We start from the raw sequence: 25,176 nt of genomic DNA on the forward strand, positions 1-25,176 counted from the left end.
GAGCTGGCTTCATCGTTGTCAGCACTCTGAGGATGCAATGCAATGAACTTTTTCCTGACCTTAACCTAGCGGTTTTAATGCCTAAAACTAAAGGTTTTACTGCCTAAACCTAAAATTTCTCTAACCTTAACCAAGAGGTTTTGGTGGATAAAGGTAATGAAACTGGCTAAAACACCGCCCAACATGTTACATAAGGTATGTTGATTGGAAACATATTTGTGATATGTCAGAAACAAATGTAATATGGGACAAAGTACATTTCCCTCGTAATATTTAAAAATGTGGTTTAGTTATTAATTTGATTTAATTTTAGGAGACATGGTAAAACTGTGGTTACTACATAAAAAACATAAGAGACCCAAGGGAATTTGGATTGAAGCTGAGTGAAAAATGCAAGAAGTCAGAGAGAAGGTAGTTGATATTATGAAACCTATCGCTAAAGCAATACCTTGGCTAACTTGCTAAACTAGCCAGTTATCTAGTTTAGCTGGTTAGCCAAGCTAACCTTGCAAAGACAAACGAGCTGGTGGAGACCAGATGTCCCGGTTTGTCCAGGATTGTCAAGGCTTCAAGCTGACTGTACCGAGTCCAGACAAATACGTGTAAAACACTAATATGTCCCAGTTTTCAACATTCAGTGCCAAATTGTCCAGGTTTTCACCACAATTAAAATAAAAATGATAATGTTATACTTGTTTTCAGCATATTTATCATGTTCTGTTCCACTGTGTCTGTGGTGGTGAGGTTGGCGACTGGAACAGACACTTGTAACTGTGAATGTAGCAGTGCAAAGTATGTCCAGTTTAGGCTGTTTAACTTCCAAGACCCAGGCCAGGTTCCCGTGTCTTCTCTGCCACCTGCTGGCTGAAGTAAAGGGGGCTGGCCCCAAAGTTAAGGACGACTTCAGCCCTGAAATAGAACACAAATGTCTCCCCTGTGCTTAGCGACTACAGTCTAGACACGGAAGCAGGGAAGGTTAACGATAATGATTCACCTGCCCTATTGCTAGCCCCAAATATCCGTCATTGTGATGAAAACACCTATAGTGCATACACACATGCTTACATGAATGTGTCGTACAATTAAGGGTCCCAGTTTGAGGGTTTGAACAAATGGTGACCCTAAACTAGCCATACTAACTTAGGTACCAGAGTAAAACAAAGTAGCCGCTGGTTATAAATAAGTGATAAAAGGAGGTCATTGTAATTTATTTTATTTTACTTACTCATAGACTTTTTTTTTTTTTATTCATAGTTTGTCCAGAGTTCCTCATTTGTCATTCAAGTTTGTCAGCTCACTTCCACTTTGAAATACTGTGGCTTTTTGGCAGCTCAGCCTCTGAGACACGTTTGTATGTCTAAAACTCCAATCTGTGTCTCATCTCTGTATGGCTGCAGTGTGGGACTTCCACAGGGCGAGGCTCCCTCATCTGATAGGATCAGACGCTGCTAACAGGGAGCTTGGAGGGACTGTGTTTCCCAGCTCCATTTCATGCCTCCTGCCTGTGTCATGAGATAAGGCTGCAGCCACCACCACCGCTGCAAGAAATACACAAAGAAGTGGACGTGCCTCCACACAACTCCACACACACACACACACACACTTTCATGCTCATTTGCTTCTCCTTCAATTGCGGCCACCTCCGACCTCCAACACTGCCCACCCAAACACTCACACCAGCATTATCTCATACACACTATCGATGTTACATCTAAAGCACTGCTTATTACACTTGAATTGTGACAATATATGTTGTGCTGCATGTTTATTGTTTGCCCTACATATTACTATATCCCTAGGGTCAAGTAATCCTGATTTCAATTGAGATAACCTTCCCAAGGTGACAGTATAAAAGCTTTTACTGGTGTAGGCTACTTGAAATAGATGGTAAGCTACAAATAGCCTGGCCAAACTTGCACTGAAATTGCTCCCCTGAACATAAGCTTTTCATTTATAGCAACTAGGCCCTGATGAAAGTATGATGGTCTTTTTATGGCTCTCCGCATTTGAGAAGACTCAAATGTGGAGAAAGGAAGATGTCTGGAGGCAGGCAATGAGGAGTAAAAAAAAAATGGAACATGGCTCATAGTCTTGAGTGATTTTATGCTTTGTAATAGAGCCATTTCTTCGTTGAAATACCCATTTGAAGCAGATGCTTTTCAAGCGGCAGATGCGATAAACCAGTGCGTATGCTGATTTTGTGACCGTTTGGTTCTGGTGAGCATTTGGATGACAGTGAGCACTCAGAGCAAAGTATGCTTCAGTGGTCAAAGTCAGTTGGTTGTATGACAGTAAACCTGTAAACCATCTTTTTGCTGAGATAAGTGATTGTTCTGTGGAATAAGTGACATCGACAGACACTGCAGACATCTTTAAAGCTTTAGCTGATTTTACATCTCCATTGTTTGTTGTCATTGGAACATCATTGATTTTTATTTATTTATTTTAGTTACGGAGGGATTAGGAAGTCTTAAAGAGATTACTTTCCTTCAATATTACTGTAATTCTTTCCAATATTGATGCAGTTGTGTAAGTAAGAGTTGAATCCTCTGGATCCTTGCAGATAATTACTTTTTGGAACAGAAGTGTTCTTCATGGCCTAAGCTGACAGCTGACTGAAATGTTTTGAGTGATTTGAGAACGGAAACATTAAAATGTAATTAAAATGTATTACAGTACAGGCCAAAAGTTTGGACACACCTTCTCATTCAATGCGTTTTCTTTATTTTCATGACTATTTACATTGTAGATTCTCACTGAAGGAATCAAAACTATGAAAGAACACGTGGAGTTATGTACTTAACAAAAAAAGGTGAAATAACTGAAAACATGTTTTATATTCTAGTTTCTTCAAAATAGCCACCCTTTGCTCTGATTACTGCATTGCACACTCTTTCTCTCGATGAGCTTCAAGAGGTAGTCACCTGAAATGGTTTTCCAACAGTCTTGAAGGAGTTCCCAGAGGTGTTTAGCACTTGTTGGCCCCTTTGCCTTCACTCTGCGGTCCAGCTCACCCCAAACCATCTCGATTGGGTTCAGGTCCGGTGACTGTGGAGGCCAGGTCATCTGGCGCAGCACTCCATCACTCTCCTTCTTGGTCAAATAGCCCTTACACAGCCTGGAGGTGTGTTTGGGGTCATTGTCCTGTTGAAAAATAAATGATGGTCCAACTAAACACAAACCGGATGGGATGGCATGTCGCTGCAGGATGCTGTGGTAGCCATGCTGGTTCAGTGTGCCTTCAATTTTGAATAAATCCCCAACAGTGTCACCAGCAAAACACCCCCACACCATCACACCTCCTCCTCCATGCTTCACAGTGGGAACCAGGCATGTGGAATCCATCCGTTCACCTTTTCTGCGTCTCACAAAGACACGGCGGTTGGAACCAAAGATCTCAAATTTGGACTCATCAGACCAAAGCACAGATTTCCACTGGTCTAATGTCCATTCCTTGTGTTTCTTGGCCCAAACAAATCTCTTCTGCTTGTTGCCTCTCCTTAGCAGTGGTTTCCTAGCAGCTATTTGACCATGAAGGCCTGATTGGCGCAGTCTCCTCTTAACAGTTGTTCTAGAGATGGGTCTGCTGCTAGAACTCTGTGTGGCATTTATCTGGTCTCTGATCTGAGCTGCTGTTAACTTGCGATTTCTGAGGCTGGTGACTCGGATGAACTTGTCCTCAGAAGCAGAGGTGACTCTTGGTCTTCCTTTCCTGGGTCGGTCCTCATGTGTGCCAGTTTCGTTGTAGCGCTTGATGGTTTTTGTGACTCCACTTGGGGACACATTTAAAGTTTTTGCAATTTTCTGGACTGAATGACCTTCATTTCTTAAAATAATGATGGCCACTCGTTTTTCTTTAGTTAGCTGATTGGTTCTTGCCATAATATGAATTTTAACAGTTGTCCAATAGGGCTGTCGGCTGTGTAGTAACCTGACTTCTGCACAACACAACTGATGGTCCCAACCCCATTGATAAAGCAAGAAATTCCACTAATTAACCCTGATAAGGCACACCTGTGAAGTGAAAAACATTTCAGGTGACTACCTCTTGAAGCTCATGGAGAGAATGCCAAGAGTGTGCAAAGCAGTAATCAGAGCAAAGGGTGGCTATTTTGAAGAAACTAGAATATAAAACATGTTTTCAGTTATTTCACCTTTTTTTGTTAAGTACATAACTCCACGTGTTCATTCATAGTTTTGATTCCTTCAGTGAGAATCTACAATGTAAATAGTTATGAAAATAAAGAAAACGCATTGAATGAGAAGGTGTGTCCAAACTTTTGGCCTGTACTGCATATCTGAAACATATAGCATCGAAATGTATACTGAGAAAATGTGTTTGTAAAACACTTGCTTGCTTACTTTGTTGTTCTTACTTTGTTCTTTATGATATTTATTTTAATCAGTGACTAAATAGCAACAACTCCAAAGTGTATGAATGTTAGGGTTTGAAAATACATAAAGTACTGGCTGAGTTTTCCACTTATAGCCATGTCTGTGGCTATAAGTGGAAAATGTTTCTGAAAGAGACATTTGAGGCAACAAAGACTCAGCTTGTTGCAGTCGGTCTCACTGTGAACTGCATTATTGCAAAGACTGCTTTTCTGATCGCCAGCTCGCAGCGCTGAATGTTAAGAACCGTGTCACCCAGACAGATGACATTACCAGGGAGTAATAATCACTATTAATCCCCAGAGTGGATCACTGAAGCCACTTCCACTGCTATATGCTTCAGCTGAATGCCCCATGAAAGTCTATTTTCGCTAATATTACATGGAGCGAATTAGAACATGCCACAAACTGATATGGATATTTCTCCTATGCCTTTGTGCAAAAATCCACATCCCTGTGTTGACATAGTAGTATAGACGGACAACATTCTGCTAAATGCTGTGGCTACATCTAATTACACTAATTACATATTGACAGACAGAGCAGGGCTGTCACAGGACAAAATAATAAGGGCACTTGTTCCTTCCTTAAAGTCCTCTGATGACGGGAGTCCAGGTAAATGCATCATGACATTGTCAATTTCCCTTATCAAACTTATGAAATGAAATTAATGTAAATTAAAAGAAACACATTAGCAAATGAAGAATTTTTAAGCTCTGAGGTAATTGAGTTACAGATTGTGCAAATGCGGCTGCAATTAAATATCAGGACGATGTCCCCAATATATCTGTGCGTTCAGTGTATTTTCCTCAACATTTTATTGATGCTCACATCATCCATTATGCATTCATTACACTCCCAGGTTCGTGTAGAGCTTTATTATTCAAATAAACATCTGCCATGAAGCATGCTGATTTATTTTTTCATCAGCTATGACCGCAAGTACTTCTGTAATGAAACACAGACACACCTCGCCTGCAGGTAAACAGGGACCCAGAGCGGAATCTCGAGATGATATATGAAGGATGTGTGAAGGGGAACGCTGAAATTGAAGAAAAATAATAATTAATTATGAGACTGATTGTAATGTATGAAAGAGAGATGAGATGAGGTGAGGCAGCTTTGACAGAGATGCTGTAATAGGGCAACAGCTGCTGTGTGGCTGAACTGGGCATGAGAGGACGGCTTCCACATCAGCCTCCGACTGTCAACCAATCACACAGACTTACAATAAAGCTAGAGAGAGAGAGAGACAGAGAGAGAGAGAGAGAGAGAGAGAGAGGGAGAGAGAGAGAGAGAGAGAGACAGAGAGAGAGACAGAGAGAGAGACAGAGAGAGAGAGGGAGAGAAGTATGTGGGGGAAGGCAGAAGGTGGCAGAGGAGTAAGGGAGAGGGAGGAAGTGTGAAAGACAGAGAAAGCAAGCCAGACTCAAAGAGAGGGAGAAAGAGAGAGAGATGGGAGAGGAGTTTGTGATCACCAGTGTTTTTTGCTTGCTGAGTCTTATTATAGATGTGAAGGCAAAAGGAAAAGTTTCTGTCAGCTCAATTATGGATGGAAGCTCCAGATAGTTAGCTGAGTGGGTGAAGCTGTTTCTGTGTAGGGGACACAGTAACAGGTCCAAGGAGAAGCGGGGAAGGGAACTGCTGTAGATGGACATTTGCTTGAGAGCAGGCACGTTAAGGACACTTCGAGAAGGACACACTATGAACGGGAACAGGACTCTGTCTTGGTGACAAGGACACCTTCATCTCCTGAACGAGTGGGTGACTATTTTTCTTTTTGTCTTGTGTGTGTGTGTGTGTTGCTATACCATTTTTAGATTTTTTTGAAAAGTGTTTTAAACATGGTTTGACTGATTTGTAAAGACAAAAGTTCAAACATGGAGGTGATCTTAATATAATCTGACAGGCATTCAACTGGAGTGAGTGGGCTTAATTTTCCTTCAATTAGTGAAGCCACAAATCTCTGTTTTGCTAGATTTCCATATCACGGCTGCTTGACCAAGATAGTTTATTTTTAATCTGAAGGTGTATGATTTCCTTGTGTACTTTAAGCATGACTGTGATGTCCTCAATCTCCTACATTTAAACACGGTGGAGTTTCCTTGAAAACTAAAAGAAACGGTTCAGCAACTTGGCATTGAAAACCATGCTGCATGCGACTGTTGGGTCTGATCTGGTCTAAACAGGGCAACAGGAGTTGAAGTTTCTCTGTGTAGTATGCATAAATTTAGCATAAATATTGTGCCGGGGGCGAACAAGACAGCTCTGACCTCTTCCACCCAGTCAGAGGCGAGTGGGGGTGGGAGTGTCGTGTCAGGTTGTGTCTGTGAGATACGATCCACCAGGGCGGCCGCGGGGAGCTCTTAGCAATAATGGATACAACTGGGCTCTCCTGGAACTGAGAATTAGTGCTATTGTCTGCGAAACAAATGTAGCCCTGCCTGATGGATGACAGAGCAGTGTCTATTCTAGGTCTTTTCGAGGTTTCTCCCCACTGAACTTGGCCCATTTGGCGCTTGTTGCATGGAGCTGTGGCGTCATCATGACCCTCTCCCTCTCCACTAATACTGTCCTGGCTCTGCGCTCTGTCCAGCTCAGAAACCTCTGCTCTCCTAAGCAGCTGCTGGCAGAACTGGTCCTGGAGCTTAATTCGTCTCAATCTGGAGTCCAAGCTCCTTTCTCAGCCTCCACGGAGCGCTGCCCTGCCCTGCCTGCTGAGCTGTGGACGTGGTTCAGTGCAGCTGTAATGATCTTGTCAACCATCGCCTGACCCTGCAGACCACTGTACTGGATCACGTAACAGCTATGTGGGACAGGTGGCTAGTGCAAATGAGGAAAAATGAAGATCATCCAAAGAAAATAATCACAGCTAATTAAGAAATGAATAATAAGACAGTAATAACTTACGTTACTGCTGGAGAGACCAAAAAATCCAACTTTAAAAGGTAAACCCAGTTAAAAACATGGATTATATTATTTTGTATTATTTTTGAGTACTATCTTCATCATCTGTCAAGATCTGAGAGTTCCTAAGAATAAAAAAACAAATAAAACTGAGTCTTAGGGGCAGTAGTTATGGTAAAATGTTTCCTTAGACGCATATTACTGTCATGACTCTGGTAAGACTAACCAGCTGTTGGGGCAATATCTTGCTTGTTGGAACCAGAGCCGCCTCAACATGGTAGCCAATGTTTTACTATAGTAGCTTGCTAAAAATGCACATTTTGGAGGCTTGTAGCAGCAGAACTGATGTGTTAAAGTCCATGACTGATGCCATCGTTAGGTTAAAGCTCAATATTTAGATGGAAGTCTTTGCTAGCCCTCGCCTCTTTCAATGTAATCCTTGTCATGCTGCGCCTACAAGCTAGCAGTTACAGCGACCACTATTTGTTGATGCCAGTGCCTGCCAGCGTAGGATAGCAGGTTCAGCCAAAGAGTCAATCAAATGGGGGTGGGAGGTATAAAAACTGAGGTCTCTGATCGGATTTCCCCCTACTCTTACACATGAATGTTACTTCTTTAATCCCTTCCCGGCAAAACCACTCGTTTGAGTCAGTAGAGACGTACTGACAGCCCTCTCTCTGCGTAGAAAGGATTCTCACAGTTTGATGATGATTTCTATACCCCAAAATGACAATAAAAGCCATTTTATGAAAAATGAACACATTTTTGCACAACCCACTGAACATTCCGACCTCAGGCACACTATGGTTTTCACAGCTCCACTCTGTGGTCTTTTGTGTAGTGCTCTGCTTCCAATAGCATGACATGCCCCACCTTGTCAGGGAAAACAACAACTCTTTTCAATCTCCCACCCCCTGCCATGCTCCAGCCTAATTTAGTTCAACAAGTATGGCATGCTCTGATTAACTCCTATAAATCCATATGGAATAACGTGTACAGGTCAGTTGCTATGGTTGCTGAGCACAGAGGGGGGTTAAGATGTCCGCCCCCTCTCATTTCCAACTGTTTATGGATGATGAGGCCTATTATTTTAGAACCGATGGGCGGTGCGCTCCTACACAGTCATGCAAATTATGACATTCCTGTGCAGCTCTCTGGCGGATAATCATACCATGCCTCAAGAAACAGCTTGGTGCTATTGCTTCACTCTGTCCATCTTCAACTATCCTCTTCCACCCTGTGACTTTCTTTAACGTTTACCTGCCAGGTTCACCTTAACGAACGCCTGTGGTGTTGCAAGAATGCGGTGAATATCATGGATCAGAAGAACTTACAAAAAATAGACTCATTCAGCCACACATAATAGTTTGCTCCACCACTGCACAAAATAATTGGGAGATAACTGCTGAGGAAATTAAAGGTGTGTGATTATTTCCAGATTGCTATTAGGGTTGAGAGCAGTGTTGGCTAATGGTCACTCAGGTGATCACAGGCAAGATACTGAATGGTGGGTGGAAGGGGAGAGAGTGAGGGAGAAAATGACAGACATAAAAAGTGCTTTGCAGGTGGATAGGAGAAAGACACCAACAAAGAGCAAGGTGAAAATCGGGTCACCGCTTCAGGTGCAGGGTGTAATCATTGCTTTGCGTAGGCAGGCAGTGCGCTGTGCAGTGTCTCTGCACATACTGGACAGTCGTTTGCTGGAACACGTGCACATACAAAAATACGGACTTGATTTCAATGGCTTGACATATCAAAAACATGACACATTAATCCTCAACCGGCATCCACCCACACAACTAAAAACAGTTTCAGATGTGACTCTTCCAGAGGCCATGTCCAGAGGCCAGTGCAGTGCTGCCAGCATCCCAGGAGTCAGGTGGCAGACAAGCAAGCTGTCAATCACCTCCCAATCTCATGTCCTTGCCTTCTCATTACAGTGCTCGCTGGGTGCCAGTTATGCGGTCACGTCTGGCTAATTGACAGTTAAAATGTTGAGTGTGACGGATGGAAAAGCAAGCTGTAATAGGAGCTGTTAGCACAACCCGGCAGACGCTGGGGGACCAGTCATTTTCACTGTGCAAATGCTTTGATGAAATTATACATTGCCACATCAGTACCTGTTCAAATTTCATTGCACTATTCACTGTCATGCTCCTCTAGTAGCTTCCACTCAGCATATGGTAACAGGTGTCTTGGCAAATGTTAGGTTGCACCTGCACATCTGTTCTGCAGATTGGAGTTTTAGTTGTACAAACATTTTAGGGAGGCAGGACTGGTCTGGAGGCTGACATTAATGTCATTGGTTGGATTACACCACAATAGGCGGAGACAAAGACTTGAGATCCAAGGAACCCGGGTCAAAATATAAATGAAAAATATATCCAGCCAAAGCCATTAGCCAAATAGCTGCATCCAATCCCATGGGACAAATAATTTCACAGTGACAAAATAAGCTTCGTTTCATCTTGGAGAAGACCTTAGTGACACAATGTTATGATGACAGTCGAGCAAGTGCAAGTCAAATGGTGCTCGATGACATTTGAAAAATTGCCAGTTTTCCTGTCGGTGGTGCTTTTCAGCATGACTCGACATGGTCTGACACACTTTAGAGTGCTTGCAAACAGATTGGCCTTTGGAAAAGCCAGAGGACCATTCAGTTTGAATGGTCCAGCATTCAAGATTTAGGGAATATGCTTGTCCTCCCGTTTGTGCGTCTTCAAATGCTTTTGTGTAATCTGTTCAATGTGTTTTATTAAAACCTGAGTACTGGCAGAGCTCTGAAACCTCTTAACCAATTTTCTGGTTGCTTGACCACAAATGGTCTCTAAGGTATAAATTGTTTTAGGTCAGAAAAAGCAGAAGGAACAGAAGAAAAAGATTCCTAACAAAAGCTATAGAGCACTGATTCTTGGGAATTTGGATAATTCATGTCCCACTAAGAAAAATGTTATTTCTGTTGGAAATTTACAACATTTTAATGAAAAAAAAGAATCAAGGGCATAATCAGGGGGTCCTTTGCACATTTGTAAGGTTCTTTTATAGGTTTATTTTTAATTTTTATTAATTTAATGCTTATATGTTTGCCCATGGCCTACAAAACCAGTTGTTCTCGGATAGGAGAGTGCTCAGTGCTCAGGATTGTTATTTTTTTGCACCAAATAGTTAAATAAAGTTGTTAAGCAAGAAGCCATTGACTTGAGTGGTATAAATTTTGGAATTGTATGTTGTAATGAGGCCACTGTCACCACCGTCAGATTAGTGTCTCCACCGTCAGAGGCAGTAACATTTGTTTTAAATGAATATACTTACAATATGTTTCTTTGGTGCTGTTGAATTATTAAAGTATTAGTCTATACAAAAATGTTTTTCAAAAAAAAAAAAAACAACATTACGGTGACAGTGTTGACAAAAAAAAAGTAGCCTAATAACTGGAAAAATGCCTATTTTATGAAAAAAATGCAAAATGAGGAGGTTGCACCGGAACATTGCTGAACAGCCTTGGCCTATAACGATCAGATTTTGTAATTTAATTTAATTTAACTCACTTTTTTCAAAATTAAAACCTGTTTATCCAAATTCCCAAGAATCAGTGAGAGGTTCAAGAATCATGACCTTGGTGTTTATGAGGTCGGAAGGTCTGCAGGCTTACAAAAAGCCTTTACTAACAAGTTTACCAAAATACCTCTATGCTAAAATAAGTAGTCCCTCAGACAGGACAGTACTATTAGGGCCAGTCTGATTTTTTAAAGCTAGCAGCAAGAGTGCTAGGCCTCATAATATTATCCACATCCTCTCTTAGCCACTGCCTTTATTACTGGGCTTCAGTCTAATGTTACTGGCCAGATTTTGGGAGAGAAACAAGCAACCCAAACTGTCAAAAGACGTTCAGCACAAAACATAAATTACTTACTGGATTACACTGTACTGAGGCAATATCATTTGTACATAAGAAACATTTAATTCATTTGATTTATTTAGGTATTTATGTCATTTTTCTTTTCATGTTCCAGTGTGATCTTCACTCAACACTTCTTGTATGCTGCTAAAGACAAACAAAACAAAAAATGTAAAAATGAATGGCAATAGTCCAGCCCAAGTGTGTATACTCTTGCTGTCACCAAGCCAGCTTTTCATATGCCATCCAATATTTCTGCTATGCGTATTTTCATTTGTGCCAAATCTGAGTGATAACTGTATGAAAATGTTCTTGTTGGGAGGGTAAAATGCTGTGATCACATTTCAGCAGGATGCATATGGAAACTCAAAAACACAGATCCTCCTCTGTGACACATATGAACTTGAATATACCAGCTGCAGCTATGTCTGTGTTTATCCAACATGTGAGTGTCAATCATGAGCAAGGAAAGCCACCTCTGTCAATCATTTAGGTTGTGAATTCATGTGACTGTGATAAATATGCATGCCACACACAGGGGATTGATAATGTTGCCTGTGACACCACGCACAGCTCAGAGATTATTTTCAAGTGTCAGACTTATGAAGACCTTTCTCAGGAGCCGCAATACGATTGAACTGTCTCAGGCTTTTCCACTTTGAACATGATCTGACAAATCTGCCTAAACTATGACTATGTATAGATTTACAGACTTCTGTTTTAAACACACTGTTTGTTGAACAAGTTAAGCATACTGTAAATGAAAGCACTTATTAAAATGTAAGCTACAAATCCAAGTAACCTATATGCTGTTTCTTAAAGAATAAAGCTATTTGGAATTGTAAAATACATGTCATTTGGTTATTAACATCTCAGGGTATATGCAGCTTAAAGGGGTCAAACTACAATGATACTGCATTGAGGAAATTCACAGTTGATTTAGTGGTGAAATATCAAACTTGGATCTTATGGCTTATAATTTAACATTACATTTACATTTAAGATCGGGTTCCAAAACTTAGTTTTAACATCTTGGCTACACCACTGCAAGAGTCCCTAACAATTGGTCATGTTTATAGCAGAAAATACATATTTTGCTCATTTTCAAGGTGCCTTGTCAGAGGCCTGTTGTCTGACAGCTGAGACCACTCGGTAGAAAGAAATGGAGACTAAAATATGTGAATATCACTAAAATGTATGAATCTACCACAACTTGTCATCTGGCATATAGCACAGAGCTGGGCTAGAGCCTAAATGGATTTAAATGAATACTGAATGTTTACCTCTTATACTACCAGCAATAATGCTTTTATTTATTATTTAGGTTTAAATATTACCTTTAATCTCTCTCTATATACAACATAAACTGCATTAGTTCTGTTGGAAATATAGGTTTCAGGGAAATGGAGAGACAGCAGTTAGTGAGAAGCTGATTTGTATGTGCAGGTGCTGCAGTTTGTGCAGGTAGTGTAGCCGAACAGGAGGTGATGATTGACAGCGTGGATTTCATTGTCTCAATGCTTTGTTTCTTGGGTGGGCGAAAAATAAACAAGTTTAAAAAAGCAAGGACATTTTGAAAACAAGCCCAAACCTCCAACTTTGGACTGCAAATACCTTTGCCTGTCTTTCTGAAGAAGAGAAAATGCTTATAATAAGCGTATATGGCAGCTATTTCATGGGACACAAAAGTGTGGTTCTTTGGCTCTGCCATTTGAGGTTTAATTCAGCTAATAAGAGGATTTTTGCCTGCAGTGCAGCTCTGCAACTGACAACAAAATTCAAATTCATGACTTGCACACTTGCACAAAAATACTTACTCTACTGACAGTGCAGCAGCACATCAAGGGAACTCCTATATATCCCTGTGTTCATTTTGGCATAAATACGAATATAAACTTTAGCTAAGAAACATAATCACAAAGATCTAATTCTGATGGATCATATTTTTGTCATCTTGAGCTACGATAACACAATTTTCATGCACATACACAAACATGACCCCATCATGTCGTTTTTTGTTTTCCTCATTTGGACAGCTCCTCACCCTGTCTGCTATTGTTATCTTTAATGTCTCCCAGCATGCTTTCTGCCCACTGATGGCTCCCATGAAGGGAAACATAATAAATCTCATGTGAACACACAAAGGGAAATGTCAGTAGCATGGGTCTATGCCAGCTTTCTCCCTGATGTGTCCTCCATAAAGACACCTGTTTATTGAGAGGCATCTGCTGCCAAACTGGATGATATGACTTGATAGGCTGGAGGCTGTAAAGCAGCAGGAAAATGAGTAGTTGGAGGGGAGCTTGATGTAATTGAATTGTGGTAATTTTATGGCTTCTGTCTAGTATGTAGTGATATAGCTGGCTCTATCATTTGGCTGGTGTATGGAGTTACTTGAACCCCACATGTGTTCAGCCAACTCCCCTTAGTTATATCAAGATTTATAGGCCCTGGTGTAAGGTGGAGTCAGCGATTCTGGAGAAAGATGGCTGATATTTGAAATCAGCAAATTCATCAAAAGATTTCCTCATGGTCTGCTAGCTGTCTGTTCAGTGCGCGCTGGAAAAAAAAAAAAAAAAAAAAAAAAAACAGGTGCTGGTAAACTAACCTTTCCTTAACCTGAACCATGTGGTTTTTATGCCTAATGGTACATGTCCACAGGGGCATGTGTTTGATGCTAGATGTGGCGCTTCTTCCAAGATTTGGATGCAAGATGTGCGAGCCACTCCTGATGATTGACAGTTACTGTCTCCTATAACACTTCCTAACTGCACCTGATTGGACCAACACTTCACTTGAGGGCTGTCCTCTCCTGGATTTCACACTGGACCAACATGGCGGCTCTTTTCCAAACTTTCTTTGATATTACGATTACAGTTCACCAAAATGCGTTTCTGAAAACATCTGAGGTGAGAATTAAACCTTGCAGTTGCTGGATTTGTCTTCATTTCAGATCGAGGATGGCTAAAAGTTTCACAGGAGTTTCCCAGAGGTGGCGAGTTGCGCCAGATGCCTGTAATTTGCATAAAGTAGCCTAGACCTCAACTTTATGCAAATGTGGAGACAGTGATGCAATGTTCCATCTCTCAAAACGCAACACAGAACTACCAGAATGTACTGAACGGCTGCCTACATAGACAATGAACGGGAATTGTGGAAATGACGGATCCTGTGGACACGTACCATAAATCTGACCTTTCCCTAACCTTAACCTAGTGTTTGTTTTTGTTTTTTTCTTTACAGCGTACACCTGGCTGTTATAAATATCAACAATCTTTCTCCAGAATCACTGACTCCACCTTTAGTGGTCTTTTGTATTTTCTTTCAGACACCCATGTTTTGTCAGTGAACGCATCATTCACTACTACTGCTGTTTTCTCCTTCCTGTCTTTTGCCCGAGGTACCTTTCACCGTCTGGCCCTTTCACTTGCTTCATTTAACACCATAACCATCTCTTGATAAGCACGGAGCAGAATGGCTGTCCCACAGTGATTAATACGCAAACTACTTCAGTGCATGAGTCAAATGACCGCACAGTGGGAGAAGACATACAATGTCACTGAAAAGATAATACGACTGATTAGAACGATCTCTGTGTTTGGAAGATATCTGGTGTAAGAACTGCTCTCATGAGGTCAAATTCTCTGAAATATAGTTGTGTTTTCCCTTTTCCTGGTACTTTGATGTAGCTTTTTTGATCTTAAGAGTTTTGTTAGAGTGAATTTTAAAGGAAAATTGTACAAATGGTTAGAGCTACTCACTATCACCTACAATTTTTGGAATTAAGACACTGCACAAGCATAACAAAATAAAGACATACACTATGCATATGTACTGAACAAAGATAAAAAATAATAATAATTTTAATATTTAAATCAACTGATGTAAGTCAGTTGAAGTTTAAAGTATGTAATTCAGGTGATAGTATGCAACATTTGAAAACAAACAAACGATAACTAAATAAATAAAATAAAAATGAACTGCTTGGATAAGTCAATATCCTAACTAAACTAAAGGAAGTGGTAATGCAGTCTGTAAGGAAGAAAATTCGTGTTTTAATAGCTAAAACATTAAACTGTTCTGTGAACAAAGAGCTCCTAAAGGAAATGATCAGGATACAACCTTCAGCCAAGCAATAAACCATAATTGATTTCCCTACTGAATATATAAGCTGCAGGGGAGGCACACAAGCCGTGGAATTGTTTGTATACTTCCTAGTGCACACTAATTCCAGGTAAGCCAAACTGAAACTTTTTAATTTTAATAAAGATGAAATATTTTAACCGGTAAATGTTATTAAGGCAGCCTGCCCTCCCTGCCACCACCATGCTGAGCTCAAGCTTTTTCTGTCAAGCTGTCACAACTTTCTATTTGATCTGGTACACTTCCAGGTCTTGTCACCTCTTGTTTTAGTGCCACTCTTGTTCTGTGAAATAAGCTGCAAGGTGAAGATGGCATCTGACATCCATAAGTCCTGTGTTTTAGAAAACAAAGAAAAAAAAACACTATGGTAATTACAGTATGTCGTGCTAAGTTGCCAGCAAAACAGCGCTATGTGTGTATTTGATCTTGCTCAAGCTCTCCTGGGTGTCATGGTAACTCCAACGTGTCGTAGACGAGTATCACAGGAAGAGAGCAGCTCTGTGATCTGATGCTCTCTGAGAGGAGACACTTCATCAAACAATAACACTGACATTTAGAACAACAGGCTCAGGTTTGTTATATAACAACCAAAATAACACAACCGGGGCAACTCAGCAAAACAGGATCATCATCATGACGATTTGTCAAGCACCTTAAAAGCATCGCACTCAGTTCTTACCAACATCCAAACTACTCAAACTCGGCCTCTTTCTCTTCATTAGCTCTGATTATGTGATGATCATGTGAACTGCACACTGCAATTTTGAATATACAAATGTCAGATGCAGAAATAATCTCATTGGTTAAATTAGACCTTGATGGGCGGAGCCAAAGAACCACAGTTTTGCTGGCTAAGTAACTTTATAGTGAAGGGCAAGAGGTAACAGAGGAGTCAGCTATTATCATAAAACATAGTGCTCCTTGCTATCATACTAAGTCAGCTGGGTTCCAGGTTCAGACCACCCATGTAACCCTACAGCTATCTAAGTTCATCAATATTTCTATTATCATTAGTATTATTATTAACACAAGAGCTGGCCCTCCTCTCTCTATGTAGCACAGGCTCTGTTTGTATCTGCATATTTTCACTGCATTTAGCATTGATTGTATTTTCAATGCTTCCTTTATTGTTTTTACAGCAAACAGAGAAAGAAACAGCATGTTTACATTCATATCAATATTAGGTGAAAAATAAACTAAGGCAATAAAAGATTAAACACTACAATGCAAAAATAAAATTAAATGACTAAATAAAAGAAGGGTGTACTGTAGTGAGATGAGGGTCTAAAGGATGCATTCCACAAAATAAAGTGTGGTACAAGCCATCTGTCCAGTGGAATAAGAAATAAAAGAAATGTGAAGCTTTTACGTCACTTGGATAGTAGGACTCAAAATTCTGGGAAAGGTATGTATTTTACATTCAGTGTCCATTATGACCTTCCATATTTGTTGTTGCTCATTGTGAAAATCAGAAAGATTAGATGCAGCTCCCTCCATGGTGATAGTCTCTAGGAATGTTGGAAGCCATGCTCCGTCTTTCAGCTGATCTGCATCCTTCCCGCTCGTTGCTATGAGCCTTTTAGCTGTCATGTATCTCAGTGCTTCTAATTCTTCACGTTTGTGCTTTCACTATTGCCTGCCTGGGGCCCACAAATGAAAATTAACCTCTTGTTGCTAACTCTGGTATATTTTCAGAAATGTTCTTAATATGCACAGTCCCTGTCAAATAAAGTAGGCTAATGAAACCAAAATAAACTAAGACTGAACAATAAAATGAAGAAGTCACTGACATTTGTACTTTTTATTTCTAATGAACACCAGAGTTCCCTCTTGGACATTCAACATGCTGTGGTTCTTAGACTCTGCCCGCTGAGGTTTAACTCAACCAGTGACATTTTTTCCATCTCCAGAGCAACTCTGCCTCCGTGTTTGCGTAACTAAAACTCCAATCTACATATGACCAGCTTGTGAAAATGGCTAAATGGCTTCCAGTGGCTCCCATTAGTGCAAATGGAAAACAGCAGAAGGCCCTTTGATGACCAGATTGTGATTATTTTCCTTCCTGCTGTTGTTTGACAGGTAAATTGTTCACAGTTACCACACAGGTAGCCATCTGAGACGGACAGGTCCACTCTTCTGAATATGGCCACAATGGCTGCTGGTGGGGAAACACAGTTGGCTGACACAAACACACTCCATCTCCATGCTGAGCCTGACACACCCAGAGAACCCAACCAGTATCAAGAACTTGTATCAGCAAGGTGAGACCAGTGTACACACACAGCGACAGCTGCACACACACCAGCATTAGGCTGCTGGATCACTTTGTAGATGTACTGACTTGTTGACATAATCAGTCAATATTGCCCTTTCCTTAAAAAAAGGATATAATCACTGTCCTCTATCCGTGATATGATGGAAATAATACAATTTAACTGACTGTATTTTATTTAATTTTATTTTATAATTGTAGAAATACCTGATCAATACTACACTGGCTGTAATTAAAAAATAGTTAACTGATGTTGATGCACTATCCATCCTTTGTTTCACTGTAGAGTTTTTGTGTCCAGTTGACTAAATGCTATTTCAGAGGCATTCCCTTTCTGACAGCACCAAACCAAATCCTTGTAATTTCTTTTCATAGAGCATTTTGGCACAAATATGGTCAAATTTGAAGGAACTGAGCATCACCACAAAGAACTGGCTCTTGGCAGCTTCAATCCACAAATGTATCAGCACGGGGCTTCAAAAGCCCATATCAATTAAAACCACACACAAACACACTAAATGCCCTTCTGTTGTCTCAACAGATGTTAAGTGTAGCCAAGCAGTACTGTTTGGGGCCTCCATCATGGACAATGTGACACCTGGCACCCCTCCTGATGGGCTGGAGCAGCAGGGTTACAACTACCTGGCACTCGTCCTGGGTGTGCCCTTAATTCTGATCATCATCCTGGGCAATGTTCTCGTGTGTCTGAGCGTGCTCACAGAGCGCTCGCTGAAAACAGCCACTAACTACTTCATTATCAGCCTGGCTGTTGCAGACCTGCTGCTTGCCCTGCTCGTGCTGCCTCTCTATGTCTACTCTGAGGTGAGGAGGAGGATTTGCGTGGGTTTGCAGAGGTGTGTGGCAGAGTAATATTCATCACTCTGACCTTCTTTCTTTGTGTAAGATCTCAATTCTTGTTAGATCACACTGAATGTGCAGAATGTAAGAGACATTTTCCCATCTCAAAACTTAAACATCCTCTAAGTCATCTGTTTCTCTTTATCTACATCACACCTTTGAATGGCGCAGATTTAATATGAGAAATCAAGGAGGGATAATGACTTTTTACCTGAATTCACATATACTTTGTGAAAAGACTCCCTAATATTTTATACATTCAGATTATATTTTTCTGCTGTGTCTAGTTTCTGGGTGGCATCTGGACCTTGAGCACATACATTTGTGACGCTCTGATGACCATGGACGTCATGCTGTGCACCGCCTCCATCCTCAACCTGTGTGCCATCAGCGTTGACAGGTGAATCCTCTTAACGTGTCTCTCATAGTGCAGGCTAAGCTCAAACCTGATAAAAATCAAACTAGTTATTGTAAGAATCTGTTTATTCACTGTTGACATATGAAAGAAAACAACAACCAAAATCTCTAAATATCCCTGGCATGCATAAAAACTGGCACCCTTGATGTGTCAGTGATGAGCTATACTTGGTGCTCTGAATTTAGAAAATGTGTGATAACCTTTATCGTAGAAAAGATGATAGCCAAAGGCAAAGTTTATGAAAATTTTCAATTTCCCCTACCTTAAGTATGACCTGAATATATCATATGACTCAGTTTCTTTGGGAGATACTCTGTTAAGTCTCACAATAATTGTGAAAATCCTCTTTTCTAGGATAAAGATTGCTACATACCTCAAATTAAGAAATCTGTGTGAATAATTATTTTTGAAGTGTTATGGCACAAGGGTCATAAAAATTCTGAAGAGCATTATACTATGCTTATTCATGAGGCTGAGAATCTCTGTAGTGTCACTCAGTTTCCTATATCATTTTTGTGGGGCCACAATAATGCTGCTAACACCTTCTCCATGGCATAACCGATAATTTTAACCGCACAATTATAGATGACAGCTTGGGCTGTAGGAGGCTAATGGACCCAAGAGCGTCAGGAAAATCAAGGCCTCTAATTACACAGCTCAGTGAGAGGCAAATATAACCACGGCACGAGGGAAATACTACACCAAACATCTACAAAGTTGCTGTGCTGGAGAGAGAGCAACTCAGACTACGTGAAAAATATTTAAAAACTGCACTCCTTTTGGAACCGCATTTTAGTTGTGTACACATGAGCCGGGAGTTTAAGAGGGTGGAAATGGATTAATCTGGGCCAGAGAGATTTCAGACGACAGTTGAAGGGCAAGCGGGAGGCCAGTGCAGTATTATTATGTTGTTTTCTCGTCTCTGATGTAAAACAGTAGCTTTGAAGCAGAGACCATTTCTCAACTCTGCAATGGCTTGTTTTGGCTCTCTGTAGATACATCGCAGTGGTGGTCCCTTTAAAGTACAACAGGAACCAATTCAGTGTGCGCCAGCTAGCCCTCATCACCGCCACCTGGGTCCTCTCCCTTGGTGTGGCGAGTCCTGTCATCTTTGGCCTCAACCAAGTGCCAGGCCGCGACCCCACCGTATGCAAGCTAGAGGATGACCGCTTTGTGGTTTATTCCTCAGTCTGCTCCTTCTTCGTGCCTTGCCCTGTCATGCTCTTCCTATACTACTGGATGTTCCGCGGCCTGCGGCGCTGGAGCACGGGCCGGAGCCGGTCCGAGGTGGCACGGAGCGGCCGCCGTACCCTCTCCTTACGCCTCAGCTCCGCATTGCGCAGGGAGAAAACCGGGAAGACGGGGAGCCGGGAGAAAGTGGTGTACGTCATGCCCGTGGGGCTGAGTCCTACATCTCCATCGACCATGTCCATGGCATCGCCCACAGCGACCCCAGTGGCAGAGGAACAGCAGGACGGGGCAGGCATTGTGCCTGAGAGTGACCCCATGACAACACAGATGGACAGTGTATCAGATGCAGATCCCGCTGAGAGGCCGCCCAGGGAGGGGAGCTCCCGGGAAAATGGCCTGGCCAAGGCACCTGGAGCAAAGAGAGGACGACGCAACAGCAAGAGCAGCAGAGTGAGCGGGAGGGAACGCAAAGCTATGAAAGTCCTGCCGGTCGTCGTGGGTGAGTTCAGTACATGATTCACAGTTTTCTGCTTCATGACTCAAGGTCATTTGTTTAACAAATTACATTTTAGGATTTTTCAAGGGATTAAAGCAACATTTTATGTAAAAATACACCTCTCGGGGTTTATATCCTAAACTACGGTTGCAACAAGACTGTCCCTTCCTACCAGTTAAGTCACCGTAGTGACTCAACTGGTAGAACACACACCATGACTCATTTCTTGTTGCAGTGGCTTGGGTTCGATCCTGACCTGAACCCTTCGCTGCATGTTGTGCCCCTTCTCTCTACCCTGACCTTCCTGTCTCCTGTGGGACAGATGGTGTTAAACACTTTTTTTTAACATCCATAACATCCAAACTGTTGGTAGAGAGTTGGTTTTTTCTGTGTTTTTTTTTTTTTTTTTAACAGAGACACTAAAGGGACATAGGAAATTTAGTAATTTAATAATTTTATTTTTTATACAATCAATTAATCAATCAAGAGGGAACCACATTTTAATTTCATTATACAACCTGTTGTATAATGACCAATAAACTTCCTTGTCTCCTTGTATCCTTGAAAGAAAAATCACTTTAACACTTTTGCATTCTCTTTCAAAGCATTTGCTTTCTCCCCAGAAACTTTGTATTATCTTGCAAATGTTTCGGGAAAAAGGATGTGGATCAAATGTCTGACTTCTGGGTCATTGTTTATTGCACACAACACTGGAGTTCTCATTCTCAAAACATCTGAAATCAAGCGAAGTACAGTGACCCAAAAGTGCTTTCAAAGTACTTTTCTAAGTCTAAAAAAAATCCAAAATCTAAAAAAATCTCAGGTGAATGCAAAAGTATTGAAAATGGGAAAAAAAAAAAAAAAAAAGGTTTATGAGCAAACATAATTTTTTTTTTCTCTCCATTCCATTTTTTGGCTCTGTATTTTTTCACTCACATTTCACTTTCACTTAACATGGCATGAGATGGACAGATAAACAAGTGAGTGAATGGAAATTGGAAGAGGTAACATCTCTGGTCCAGAATCTGTAGTAAGGAGACAACAACCAGTAGTGGATGTGGCTGTGTGTCACCAGGCTCCCCGTTGGAGCAATGTAGCTGCAAAAAAAATAAAGTGTGCCTGTTCCACTCAGTGTAAGAAGTTTATATTTTGTTTCTCTGATAAAACTTGCAAAATTTTGTGGTGTTATGCTAATGTGACTTTTTGTGGTATGCCACACCCCTTTTTGACTGAATGTTTTGAAAAGTTAATCAGGTCTTCTGTGGCCCATGACATATGTGGTCAAAGTTTTGTGATGACATGTGAATCAGTTCAGAAGTTAGGTGTCTTGCCACCCCATTACTATGCACCATTTTGGCCAGGGGTTGCAAAAAGTTAGCCACTACCTCCATCCAGAAAATTGGAAGAATTAGCACTGGTTCAGTCAGCTTCCAAAAAATCCTTTTTTTCCCCACTATCTCCACCCCAACAGCCACTAAGAGGAAATGAAGGTCAAACGTGTGTGCAATTTTCTGATGCTACGTTATATAATTTCTGGGTTATTAAGTCCTTGGAACCCTCAAAAATTCAAACAGTTGTTGCCAGATGGAGCTGCCAAAGCGCAAAGATGCCTAGTATATCTTAAAAAAGAAAAGAAAAAAAGCTAATACCAGCATTTCATGTGGATCAGCTTGACATTTACAGGAATCCACAGGGGGTGCCCCAACATATGAGAATGTGGGAGAAGACAAACATTCAGAAATAGGCATGATGAGTTCATTTCCTAGCTCTTCATATAGCAGGGCTCAAGATAAAAGTTATCTTGAGAGCCACTGTTCCAGAGTCCTGAAATTTTTAAGAGCCAAAAAATCCTTGCATGTCAGATGTGAAATTAAAAAATGTATATACTACACACACACACACACACACACACACACACACACACACACTTTTTAAGCTTTAAACTTAAAAAATAAGTCTGTGTGTGTGTGTGTTCTCTCAGGGCTGCCTCACGCTGCCTTTTCTCTCCCCTATTTGTATCTGCTGTTGTCTGCTCTGCCTCCCATTGTCTGCGATGGCCTCTGCACTGCCATACATGTAATAATAACAGTAGAATAAATAATATATAGAAATGTGAATACTGCAAATGTTTAATGCCTGCTTGAGCACAAAAGGTGCAGTGCATTTTCCCTGTGTCATAAACGTAACAAGGGAAACGAGCAAAGCTGATTTAAAATGCCTTGCGGGCAGGGGAGCCACAACCACGGGAGACTCAATTAGCTGCGCTTCACTATCATCTGGCGACAACTGTTTACTGACCGGTACTGACTGTACCTGAGAGCTGTCACTGATTAAATCAGTCTCAGTATCACTGGCACCTGATGTACACAAGGCAGGGATATACGTCAGTGGTAGACACTGAGCGAAGGTCAAACATTTTTTGTTTGGCCATTTCATGTTCCTGTCAGTTGTCAATGCTGCTTGAGATGAGCTACACTGTGCGCAGTACCTTTCAGGGCACTGTGGCAAGTTTCAAAAACTGTTGTGTTTAAAAACTAAAAGGAAAATTCTTAATACAATGCCGTTAATAAAGTTAACACTGTTCAGGTTATACTAGCCAATGAAACGTCACATGAAGCTGTTCCATTCTTTTGCTTTTGTGCATCCCTGTGCACCTCGGTCACCGTGGACAACAGGAAAGTACAGGAGAGCATGAGATGGTGCAGCAAGGCAAGCAGGCGAAGGAGATCACAGTTTAGCACAGAATTTAAATTTGCTGCTGTGCAATCTGCCGACGGTCTACCACAAGCAAAAAGAAAAAGAAAAAAAAAAAGACTTCACAAAATAAGACAGTTAAGCGCGCTGGTGACCTTTCAGTCACCATCTGGAGCCCTGTACTGAAAGTGATAGTTGATAATAATCTGTGATGAATTTAATAATGGAGAAATGTGTTGACTTGTGGATCTAACATGTCCACTTGTTTTGCATTTGTGCAAGGTTGAGAGAAAAACCTGAGCTTTCCTCACACGTCTGATGGGTCCATTCTTTCAACAGTGCAGAGAAATGTAGCTCTGCTCATCAGAAAGGATCTAACTCCGACCTTAAGAGTTTGTGTGTGCACTACAACCTGAATATCTAAAATATTACCGGCTGACTGGCTAAATTATGCAGACCTACAACATCTACAAGTGCCAGTTATGTGCCATTTTGAATTAAAGCTGCAATCCACAAAGTAAAAATAAAACCTGGTTTGCATCTCCTTGGAAACCACTTCACTGTTTAACTAGAGGCATAGTTAACATACAATGCACATTTCCAGTGAACTCTTGAATGTGATGACAGCTATATTGTAATGTCCATCTAATGTCTGACAGTTGATGGTTTGTCATCTATTATGCATGGGTGGTAAGTTCTCTCCTTCAACACAAGTGTCTTCAGTATATTTAACATGTCTTAGCTTGCTGAACAGCACATTTGTTTTCACTTTCACATTGTAATCTATCTTCCATCTCCATCAGGTGTGTTCCTGGCCTGTTGGACCCCCTTCTTCGTGGTTCATGTCACCAAGGTACTTTGTGAGTCCTGTGCCATTGGCCCGACACTCATCTCTGTTGTAACGTGGCTCGGTTACGTAAACAGTGCCGTTAACCCTATAATCTACACTGCGTTCAATGCAGAGTTTCGGAATGTCTTTCACAAACTGCTCTGCTGTCGGACATGAGTCACCACGCCCCGGAGCATCGCGTCTTCAAAAATACTGTGTATGGTCTGTGGCTCTGACAAGCCTCAAATGTCCTTGGCTGTCCTACTCTGCTGTGTGATGTGACAGCTGGGTTTTTAGGATTCTCCTCTCGGGTATGAGACCTGTCCTACAGGAATGTTCTTCAAAAACTTGGCAATCCCCACATGTTAAATGATTCATTCCACACATTTTGTTTTCTGGCTTTCAGTTCAGGACACGCAGGAAGTTGAACCAACGAGAACAAGATGCTCTTTGACGAATGCCTTAGTTCACTGGTGGACTGGAAGACAATGACTGTATCATATTTTGTAATGACTGTATCATACCTTGTGAAGGTTTTTCCTCTTGTGAATTAAATGAATACAATAATCATTAATACTGTTACGCTTACAGCCCAGAGGCATAAAATATGTGAACATGTGCAGAATTTCAAATTATGTATGTACTTTGATATGCTGTTTTTTTCATACTCATAGTACATTTTGATGTTACGTATTATTCTATTTTCATTTCAAAATGTGCAGGTTTGCAAAAAAGTGTCATGGTATTTTTATTTTTATTCTCTTTCTTTTTCCCAAAAAACTGTTGAAATATTTTTTTTTAGGTCAGAGCATGGCGGCTGAGGCAAACATGGAATTTGCCTAAATGCAGGGTGACAGAAAAAAAAAATTATATATATGAGAGAGCAACAGAAAGATATATATATTATGAATGTTTACACAGGACTGTCTTCAAGGCATAAGGAAATATTGTGGAAGCTGTAAAAGAGGATATCATTTGTAGTAGTTTCATCTGTAAAGTGCTATGAAAGTGCTGTGAAGAGGTGAATGTGGCAATATGTAGCTTAAACACCAATATTTGTCATTGATGGAAAAATAAT

The 25,176-nt window shown here is 41.0% G+C and overlaps 1 protein-coding gene across 1 annotated transcript; it reads left to right on the forward strand.

Moving 5' to 3' along the window:
- The first annotated feature begins 5,761 nt into the window (after positions 1-5,761).
- On the forward strand, positions 5,762-25,176 carry drd4-rs (dopamine receptor D4 related sequence). Its single transcript, XM_030045886.1, has 6 exons — positions 5,762-6,152; positions 17,420-17,601; positions 18,154-18,434; positions 18,758-18,870; positions 19,884-20,578; positions 24,073-25,176. Exons 2-6 carry the CDS (start codon positions 17,544-17,546, stop codon positions 24,273-24,275), a joined length of 1,350 nt encoding a protein of 449 aa, XP_029901746.1. The 5' UTR covers positions 5,762-6,152; positions 17,420-17,543; the 3' UTR covers positions 24,276-25,176.

The sequence above is a fragment of the Myripristis murdjan genome, chromosome 23 (genome assembly GCF_902150065.1).
Source record: "Myripristis murdjan chromosome 23, fMyrMur1.1, whole genome shotgun sequence".
Classification (NCBI taxonomy): domain Eukaryota; kingdom Metazoa; phylum Chordata; class Actinopteri; order Holocentriformes; family Holocentridae; genus Myripristis; species Myripristis murdjan.

Excerpts from the sequence above, each read along its gene's own strand:
- drd4-rs (XM_030045886.1), top strand. The coding sequence starts at position 17,544 with ATGCTGAGCCTGACACACCCAGAGAACCCAACCAGTATCAAGAACTTG. Across the intron at positions 18,435-18,757 it reads CTCTCTATGTCTACTCTGAG|TTTCTGGGTGGCATCTGGAC; the intron begins GTGAGGAGGAGG and ends TGCTGTGTCTAG. Across the intron at positions 20,579-24,072 it reads AGTCCTGCCGGTCGTCGTGG|GTGTGTTCCTGGCCTGTTGG; the intron begins GTGAGTTCAGTA and ends CATCTCCATCAG.